Here is a 10665-nt window from a genome sequence, read left to right as displayed (position 1 = left end):
TCGAACCGTACATCGACCCGGTTGGCAGCTATCAGCCTGTTCGTGTTTCAGTGAGTCGTAGAGGAGACCAACCGGCTGCCTCCGAATTCCCGAATTCACATCGCCGATTCGCATAGTCCACCGTGCATCGATCGGTATCACGCCCGCGAGAAGGCCAGAAACCGCAGGCAGAAACGAACGAGAAACAAGTAAACGATCACGTGCAGGTGCAGCGCCGGACCGCCGGTGAATCTCCCGCGCCAGAAAGAACCGAGCAGAACCACACGCCCCGCCGCGACCGTCCCCCTCACTCCCGTCTCCGTCCATCCACCCCACCCCACCCACCCCGTCCCCGCCCCCGCCCCCGCCCGCCGGAGGGAGCAAAAGTAAAACCAACACGCCTCCCTTCCCCTTCCCCCCTCGCCCGCCGACCCGCTATAAAAATCCAAGCAAGCCCATCCTTTCTCCCATCCATCGGCGGTCTCCCTCCCTCTCTCCTGCCATAATATCATCGTGGCCTCTCCCTCCCGCTCCCTCCATCCTCTCTGATTGCCCCCGCGCTCGCCATGGAGGCCGCCGCGTCCACGCTGCTCCTCTCCGCCGACGCGTCCCTCGCCGCCGGCCGCCGCCTCCTCCTCGTCCCTTCTCGGCCCGCGCGCGCGGCACGGCGGGGCGCCGCGCCCAGCAGGTGCCGGCGGGCGTCCGTCCGCGCGTACGCCGCGGCGGCCGCGCCAGCGCCGGCGCCGGCCTCTGGAAACGGCCTCGTCGGGGTGAGCGCCGCGTCCGCACGCCTTTTCTCTTCTGCAGCAAGCCAATTTTGCGTCCCTTGCTTTTCTGCTCTACGTGTAGTGCACGGATTAAGCAACTAGCTCGCTTGCTTTCGTGCTCCCCTTAATTGGTAAAGCACCCAGCCTGCTTTTGTAGCAACAAAGCAGCTGGGATTATTTCTGAGTAATATAAGGCAATGAGCCATCTCAGAAAGAAAAGAAATGATGTATCATCTGCTATGCTTGGGGTTTCCCCAGAAGCAAATTGTTGTGTGGAGTGGAGGAATCAATATCTCCACATAAGCCAAGAGGCAGATCTTGCGCCACTCCACCACCAACTTGGCTGATAGCTCAAATTCCATTACCCAAATACTTAACGAAATGTTGTTACTGCTGAGTGTTCATGTTCAGCCTCAAATAATTAATTTTGCTTGTGTTACATCCTGCTTACTCAGAATAACAACGGAGTGTACACTGTTGGAGACTTCATGACGAAAAGGGAGGATCTCCATGTCGTCAAAGCGTCAACCCCGGTTGATGAAGGTGTCGCCCCTTCTTAGTTGTGTACTTCTCTTCTGCTTACTGACCAGCTTCCAAATTGCTAACTAGTTCTTTGGTTTGCGTGCAGCGCTCGAGATGCTGGTGCAGAACAGGATCTCTGGTTTCCCTGTTATCGATGATGACTGGAAGTTGGTTAGTGCCATTTACATTTAACCGCTCTTCTTGTTTCCTAGTCCATGTTTTCTATGACGTAGCTAATCTCAGAAGATACCAGACCTTTTTCGGAACAAAGGATTTTGGGCGGCAAATAGAGTGTTGCAATCCCAACTAAAATTTCCTATCCATGCATTTGGACCAAATGATTGCATCAAAAGAATTTCATAGAATAGGGGTTTCCTACAAATATTGGAGGAAGTTAAATATGAGCTCTAACCCGATCATGGAAATTTCCTTTTGATAGACTGGATGTATCTAAGCTCTTTCTCTCTCCTTCTCTGATTCTCTGTAATTATTGATGTGCGGCATCAGAATAACTTTTCTAAGCAATCCATGTGGGATTTCATATGCCATGACAAATCAATCCTCTTCCTACTGTTTTAGATTCTTGATTTTTTAGAGAGGGTTAAGAGAAAGGTTCTTCCCAAGGAAAAAGGAAAGAGCCCTTTTGTTGTTCTGTATCATGGTATGTCTAGGAAGCATTATATTGCAATGATGAACTGGCTAACTTTCACATGCTTTCTTCTTGACCTTTTTCTGTTGGTTTGGGTTGCACCCTAGTTTTTCTGTAATGAAATACTCAGCCACAATTGCACAACTTTATTTCCACCTGCAGGTTGGCGTTGTCTCAGATTATGATCTATTAGCTTTGGACTCAATGGCAGGTATTCCATCTTGAACTTTTAATTATTTTCTTGCAAAGAAATCATAATCACATTAAAACATATTTTGTGAGCTGTAAAAATCAATTCACATATGCGTTAGGATCTTAATTTAAAGGAGCGGTTTAAATAATGGCCGCTGTCTTATTGATCTTCCAATCCTGGATTTTAGGTAAAATTAGAAAAACTGGGATATAATATCTACAACATAACGATGCTAACAGCTATGGTCATAATTTTTGTTTCCTGCTTTAAGATTCACGGATAAACTTGAACATTCATTCCCAGACTTCAGTGCTTTTGTAGCACTCTCAGATGTACTGGGATTATATCTACAACACAATGAATCTTACCAACTAGTTCCGTCAATATTTGAATACATTCTCATGTTTCAGGATGTGGACTGGCTGATACAAATTCAAGTATGTTCCCTGAAGTAGATAGCACTTGGAAGGTATATTCTGTAAGACCTTGATTGATGATTTATGTTTTATATTTCCTAAGTGTGCATATCTTTTCATATGTTGAGTTTTATAACTTCCATGTGTTGGGATGGGAAGTTATGGTTTGCAAGGCATGAATTTTCTGTGATGGGAATTTATTATCTTTCTATGTTGAGAAACAGTGATCTAGCAAATGTTTCAGCACCTCACATTTAATGGATTAAAATATGTTTGGTAATAGTTATATAATATTGTTGATTGAACAGTATATTATACTGTACCCCGTGAAAACTGTTGGTGTAATTAAACGTGTTGTAGAGCAAATTGTTGCTGGTTTTCCCTACTCAAGAATGTGGGACATTACTGGATTAGGTCCCTATAATATAATGAACTTACATAGTATGTAACATTCAAAGCATCAGTTACATTGAAGAGAAGGTGAGCCATGGGTGAGGAACCTGTCGTCAGGCGCGTCGTTGGTGGCAACATACTGAAACAAAGACAAAACAGACGCAAGCTCTATAGAAGCAACATTGGTTAGGCGGTCCCTCAGAGTAGCGAGTAGGCCACTGGGAGAAAAGGTGTGGGTAGGTGTCTGCGAGCGGAGTTGGGAGCAGTCAAGCGTCTAGCCAGAAGAAGGTGGAGGTGCCATTGTTGGTAAGGACAAAGGAGATTTTGTGGAGGGGGCGGAGCTGTTCGTTTATGATTCTCCGTAGGTATGAGGGGTTGTGAGGTTTGTTTTCGAAGTCAAGAGAGTAGTGTTGGAAAAACCAGTTAACCCAAGGTAAGTCTTGTTTTTGGAGAAGCTTGGAGGCAAATTTCATGAGGCGGTTGTTTTGGAGAAGCAGGCTTTTGATGCCTAGACCCCCGGCAGTTTTGGGTGTGCATACATTTTTCCAAGCGATAAGGCACTTGGCCCCCGAGCATGTTTCGTCAGCGGCCCAGAAGAAGGATCTATGGATAGCATCTAACCTTTTGATGATCTTCTTGGGTAGCCTAAAAACGGACATGAAGTGAGTGGCAAGGGTGTCGAGAGTAGAGGAGATAAGCGTTAGTCTAGCGCCGCGAGAGAGTAGTTTAGCCGCCCAACCGGAGAGGTACTTTAGGAAACGTTGGATGATAGGTTCAAAAGTAGAGGAAGGCAGGCGCGTTTGGGATAGGGGTAGGCCGAGATAAATTTGGGGGAAGGAGGATAGGTCACAGCCGAAGGTGGAGACGATGTTTTGGCTAGTGATGGTATCCGTGTTGATGGGAACAAAGGTAGTTTTATGGAAGTTGATGTTAAGACCAGTAGCGAGGGTGAACTTGTCTAGGATATCTTTGAGGGTGTTCGCGGCTTGCGAAGAGGCAAAGGCAATGATTAGTGTGTCGTCAGCGTACTGGAGCACAGTAGGAGGGCGATTAGTGTAGATCGGGTGGCAGAGCTGGTTGGGAGAGAATGCCTGTAAGATTAAGCGCTGTAGCAGATCGGCGAGGATTATGAATAGGTAGGGGGATAGTGGGTCACCTTGCTGGAGACCATTTTTACAATTAATCCAGGGCCCCGGGATACATAAGTTAATTTTTCATTGTGTGCTCCCACTCAATGTTCTCGGTTCAGTAACTTACAGACTCCTTCCTCACTTGTCTGCAGACATTTCGCGAGATCCAGAGACTCTTGAGCAAAACCAGTGGCAAAGTTATCGGTGATGTTATGACTCCCTCACCTCTTGTGGTGCGTGAAACTACTAACCTCGACGCTGCTGCAAGGTATTTTCAATTAATCCGTGTGAATCCCCAGGGCTGAATCTACTGACTTATTAGTACTGAGAGTGGTGTTCTTTTTATTGTTCAACAGGTTGCTGCTTGAAACCAAATACCACAGATTGCCTGTTGTTGATAGCACGGGAAATTTGGTGAGTGGATGAATCTATGACTCTCCTTTTCTCTCTTTAGCTCGGTGTCTTAAAACGAAATTTCTATCCTGAACTAGGTTGGGATGATCACAAGGGGGAATGTCGTCAGAGCTGCTCTCAAAATAAAGAAGAAAGCTGAAGGTGCTTAAATTAGATGGTTCTTTATATGGACACCACTGGGGTTGAACCTGCGGCAATTCGGCAAATCAGCTGAATTGAAATATTGACTGGTAGCGCAGAAGCAGATTTTCCCTGGAGCATAGATGGATATAATGTTGTTTACAATGTAATATAAGTAGTGTACTGTTGCAGAGAAATGGAATATAGGTATTACATGAGGACAATTACAATTCATTTGAGGTCAGCATACTCAGCTGTCGCGCCATATTAGGTAGTAGTAGCATGGCATATGGAGGTTAATATTGTTTTCTTGATGACTTGTACGAGCCTTGAGCATATTAAAATGGTTTATATAGTGCATTCAACGCTTTGTGACATGATGAGGCCCTTTCTAATTGTCCAGAAAATGATTTCATCCTACAACCAAAGAGGCTGTAGCAAATAATGTTAATCACACAAGGTTTGGTTGCACCATGTATTTTGCATATAGTTTCCAACATATGATTCATACTATGGTGTATAAGTTCCAAACAATCTGTTAGGCTGTGAAAGTTGGGCGATGTTATCTATCTGTTGGGAAATGAAGTAAGAGCAACCTTTTATGAGTTACTGTTGTTTCAATTTTATGCTAACCTTTTGTGAGATTTAGATCTACTTGTACAGATATTCATAAGTTCTGATCACCTCCCTTGAGTGAACTGAAATGGTTTTTCCTTGTTCCTTTTTCAAGAAAGATGGCTTGGTGGCATACTCATACATGCAAGCAAGGAGATGTAGAGAATGCGAGTTTATAATACAAAATTAGGTCTTGTTTGGAAGGGAAAAAAGATCCCAAATCCCCAAAGCCAAAGTCTACTTATTTGATTGCGCCATTGGCGCTACTTTGTGGCTGCGTCAAAGCCATCCACTGCGTCAATTTTTTTTTCTTTATGCCATGAAAGGTATTCTTGAAAACTCCTTTGCTTATTTACCGAAAAAGGCTTTCGCCCTGCTTTATAAATAAAGCAAACCGCCACACACCACTAAGTACCACAATCGAGTCTACAACACACACACACAACAAGAAATATACTAGGTTCTGTTGAGGGCACATGTCATCAAGCCCAAATAAACAAAAAAGGCTGGTAACACCGGATAGCCATGCGCTACAGGAATTAGGCACTTTGCCGTCTGCCATGGCTGACGGCAAAGGCCTTTGCTGTCAGCCAGCAGACGACAACAGGTCCAACTGAATAAGCTACGACAATAGTAGCTTAGGGTCGTTAAGGGGTTAACGACGTGCTTCATCTTTGCCGTCTGCCAGTGGACGGCAAAGTGCACAAATATGGCAGTCCAGATGCCCCCAGGTAGCTGCCACATGGCAGGCTATGCAGTCTGCTGGCAGACGGTAAAGCTACCAAATAGGCCAGCCCAGTGCACCCCAGATTGCACAGGTAGCTGCCACGTGGCAGCTTTGCCGTCTGCTGGCTGATGGCAAACCTCTTTGCCGTCTGCTAGCCTGTACAACCCCTGTTTTTTCTGTTTTTTCTTAAATTAATTCAATTTCACAGAATTTGATATATATATATATACACACACACACACGCACACACACACATTTAAAAATACTTTCAACAAGCATAACAACACATATACATACCAAATCATATCCCTGCCATATGGATATGATCATCCAACACATATACATACCAAACGAAAAGTCCATATGCAACATATATAGCTAGCTAACATATCCAAGAACAAGCATACAATTGTTTCATCCATACATACATATATAGGTAGCTAGTTTCACATTGTTCATCCTATAAAATCAAAACAAAAAGGAAGCACAAGGAGAAGAGTAGACTCCATCAACGCAAGCTTCCTCATCGAAAGTAAATCTGCAAATTGGGAAAGAAGAAAGTTAGAAGAAGAAGAAGAAGAAGAAGACTAGAAGAAGAAGACTAGCTAGAAGAAGAAGAAGATGATGATGAAGAAGATGATGAAGAAGATGAAGAAGAAGACGAATTTTTCTTCTATTTCTTCTTCTTCTTCTTCTTTTTAGCTAAGCTAGGTAAAAATGCTAAGTGTAGGTCATTTTAGAGGTAAGCTAGGTAAATATGTCATTTTGGAGCTTAGTAAGGTTATTATGTCATTTTCGTAGAAAATAAGCTAAGTCTATGTCATTTTGGAGGTAACAAAAATTATCATGCCATTTTTGACCTAAGTATGCTAAGTATGTCATAAATGAACTGAAGAAGCTAAGTATATGTCATTTTTGAGCTAACCTAGGTAGTTATGCCATTTTTGACCTAAGTAAGCTAATTATGTCATAAATGAACTAGTTAAGCTAAGTATAGATCATTATTGAGCTATCCTAGGTAGTTATGCCACTTTTAGCTAACTAAGCATATTAAGTCATTTAGAAGGAAAAAAAATGCTAAGTATAGATCATCTTATAGCTATCCTAGGTAAAGTATAGGTCAACTAAGCTTATTATGTCAATTTGGAGAAAAATAAGGTAAGTATAGGTCATTTTTGTGGTATCCTAGGTGATGATGCCATTTTTGAGCCAACTTACGTAAGTAAAGCTCATTTTTTTATCTAACTTAGGTAATTGTGTCATTTAGGAGCAAAATAAGCTAAGTATGCATTTGTTAAGCAAAACAGAAAACTTACCCTCATCACAACAAATGCGATGAAGATCGCAACTAAGGTAACAATTGATCCAACGACATAATGATACCAAGCCTCATTATCAATGGCATATTTTGTAATCTTCTTAAGCTTCAGGCGCATTGCATCCATCTTCAAGCGCATTGCATTCATCTTCATCTTGTGATCATCGACGACATCGACAACATACAGATACAACTCCAATGTCATCATCTCTTCTTCAATTCTTTTAATTTTTTCTTTCAAATACTCATTTTCCTTTTCAACTAAATTTAACTTCTCGACAAGAGGGTCGGTTTCAAATTCCGGTTCACATACCGCCTAGATTAAAATATCTCTATGTCAACTTGATGGCCATAATTTTCATAAATGTGAAATGCAACAAATAGTTATGAAAGAGAATTTACCACATCCGAATCATAAAGCGGGCGAGGGCCGACGGGGACGGACATCAAGGCCATGGCACTATGTATAAGAAACAATCATACAAAGTAAGAAAATTATACAAGTAACTATATAAATCATACAATCATACAAGTAACTATGTAAATCAAGTGCAACATAAAAAATTTAATACCTAATAATAATCTGGGTCGTCGGGTTCAATAAATGCTCCGGGATCAATAAATGCATCATCATCATCACTACCAGTAATGACGTGCTCATCATCATCATTAATAATAAATGCATCATCATGTGGAAGGCCACCTTTACGTAATCGGTCAAGCATTGACAGGTCATCCGCAGCAGTAACCTCTTCTAGTTCAGGCTCTTCTTGTTCCGACTTAGGGGTGAAGTCGGGTTCACTGTAGCTGTCTACTTCAATGTTCTGGGGTGAAGTAGAGCGGTTCTTGAAACGTTTTTTTGGAAAGACGTGTTTCTTAGAAGAATTCTCCTTCATATGTGTCTGGGTTAATGTGAGGTTCATAATCCTCTTCATTGGGGGGAGGTGGTCTAACACGTGGTGGCACTTCATAAACGACATCCCAACCATTGAGATTTGGATCACTTTGATAGGCCCACGGTAGATAGAAAACTTGGGTTGCCTGTTGAGCCATAATATAGACATCGGGAACATCCAAATGGGTGCTTTGTTTGCTTTCCACTAGCCCTATATGTTCATGAGTCCTTGTAGTCTCCTTCAGCTGGAACCAATAACATTTGAAGACCACGATGTTTGGTGGGTTTGCACCATAGAATTGAAGTTCATAAATTGCTTCAACTCTTTCATGATACTCGGTATGTCCTTCGCCGATAGCAGAGACACAAAAATTTGTAGACTTTCGGTCGACCATAGATAGCTCTTTGCCATAGGTACGAAAGCGATACCCATTGATGTCGTATTTGTCAAATGAACGAACCTTAAAGTCAAAACCATTAGAGACTTGTTTCAATTCGGCGTCCATAAACTCTGAATTAGCCTACAATACGAAAGGGGTTGTTATATTAGCCACAAATTAGACGAAGAAATGAAATGGTCTAATGGAAATTACCGTTTGTTTGAACCAAGAGATGAAACCGGGATAGTCGCCTCCATGCTTTGCCAAAAGCTCATACTCTTCGACCGAATCCTTTTGGATCACCGCTCCATACGAGAATTTGGCGACGTATCGACTGTATCAAATTTATCCGGGAATAAGAGCAGTTCAAAGGAATTAGAAGTTGCGAAACAATGTACTGAGAACTTACTCGATGTACGGCCGCACTTCTGTTAGGTTGGTGAAGATATACAACGAAATGATCTGCCATTCTTAGAAATCCAACATTAAGGAATTAGAAGCACTGACTGCTGCGAGATCTCCTTTGAATAGGCTGAGGTTGGATCCACCCTTTTTAGGGTCGTCAGCATTGTACCGAGGCTTTGGATTATGCAAATGACGCTTTTTGGCTTCGTAGTGTGCTGTCATGAAGTTTGCCGCCTCCTCAGTAATGAATGCCTCAGCGATCGATGCTTCAATTCTATGTTTATTTTTACATTTTGCTCGTAGCGTCTTCTGCATCCTCTCAGTTGCATAGCACCAACGATTTTGCATGCCCCCCAATCTTGCCTCGGTTGGGAGATGCAAAATCAAGTGCTGCATTGGATTAAAGAAGCCCGACGGAAAGATCTTCTCTAACTTGCAGATCAACTCCGACGCTAACTCTTCCATTTCTTCTAGCAGGCCAGGCGATAGTTTTTTCTCACAAAGAACACAGAAGAAATAGCTCAACTCCGCCAGTACTATCCATTCATCCTCATGGATGAAGCCACGCAACATCATCGACATTACCCGCTCAATCCATATGTGCCAATCATGACTCTTGAGACCAACTATCTTCAATTTATCAATACTCGCTCCCCTATTTAGATTCGTTGCATACCCATCGGGGAACATCAACTGCTTTTGCACCCACAAGATAATTTCCCTCATAGCTGGCTTTCCAAGATTGAATCATGCCTTTGGCTTCGTCCAATTCTGCTTTCCTTTCGGTTCTTTCATGTTTTGTAATGGTTTACCACATAGTGCCTCCAGATTGACTCTAGCCTTAGTATTATCTTTTGACTCCCCCTCTATGACGAACAATGTACCAAAAAGTGCCTTGGCGATATTCTTTTCAGTGTGCATCACGTTGATGTTGTGTGGGCAAAGGAGGTCTTTGAAGTAAGGCAGATCCCACAAGCATGTCTTGTGAATCCAGGCGTGTTTCGAATTATACCCCTTGAAATACCCTGGATGCTCTGGATCGGGCTCGAGAGCGTTTAACTGATCCAGGGTCTCTCGGCCTGTCAACGTAGGTGGTGCAGCGTTTTTGACAACTCTACCTTTGATGAAGTTCTTCTTGTCTTTCCTGAACTTATGGCGAGGATCCAGGAACTGTCTATGCATGTCGAAGCAAGAAAACTTGCGACCGGCCTAAAGCCAATGAAACTCAAGAGCTCCCTTGCATGTGGGGCATGGGAACTGTCGTGGAATTGTCACGACAGATGTCCTAGTGTAAGGACTTAGTCGTGAGGCCAACACATCTATGTGGTAGCTTGAGAGGGGTTGAGTGGGACGAGCGACACAGGGCGGAACAACCCACAAGACAAGGATTTAGACAGCTTCGGGCCCCAGGAAACATCGTCCGGTAATAGCCCTACATGCTGTTTGTGGCTAGGTCTCATTATGCTCATGAAGGAGTCGCCGTAACTTCGGCTCTCCTAGTTGTGTCTAGCCTTAGCGATTATTTTCTGTCCCTCTTGGGGTGCCCTGCCCCTCCTTATATATGTTGAAGGGGCGGGTTATATCACTAGTCCTATTAGGATTAGGATTACTCTATTACAAGTGGAGTCCTAGTCTTGCTTCCTTTGTAGGAGAATATTCCTTATGCCTTTCCTCTTAATCCGGCCCATCATAACATGAGCCGGCCTTCTGGGCCTTGTCATCCATCTGAAACACCCGCCGGG

General features: G+C 43.3%; 1 protein-coding gene across 1 annotated transcript; it reads left to right on the top strand.

The window, feature by feature from the left end:
- The first annotated feature begins 388 nt into the window (after positions 1-388).
- LOC125509052 (CBS domain-containing protein CBSX1, chloroplastic-like) lies at positions 389-4958 on the top strand. The gene is made up of 8 exons (XM_048673926.1): positions 389-749; positions 1202-1289; positions 1375-1439; positions 2080-2128; positions 2521-2579; positions 4202-4317; positions 4406-4463; positions 4541-4958. Exons 1-8 carry the CDS (start codon positions 546-548, stop codon positions 4610-4612), a joined length of 711 nt encoding a protein of 236 aa, XP_048529883.1. The 5' UTR covers positions 389-545; the 3' UTR covers positions 4613-4958.
- The last annotated feature ends 5707 nt before the right edge of the window (positions 4959-10665 follow it).

This window comes from Triticum urartu, chromosome 5 (genome assembly GCF_003073215.2).
Source record: "Triticum urartu cultivar G1812 chromosome 5, Tu2.1, whole genome shotgun sequence".
Lineage (NCBI taxonomy): Eukaryota > Viridiplantae > Streptophyta > Magnoliopsida > Poales > Poaceae > Triticum > Triticum urartu.
Note: the sequence above shows the minus strand (reverse complement) of the source record. Positions and strands in the feature narration are given on the sequence as shown.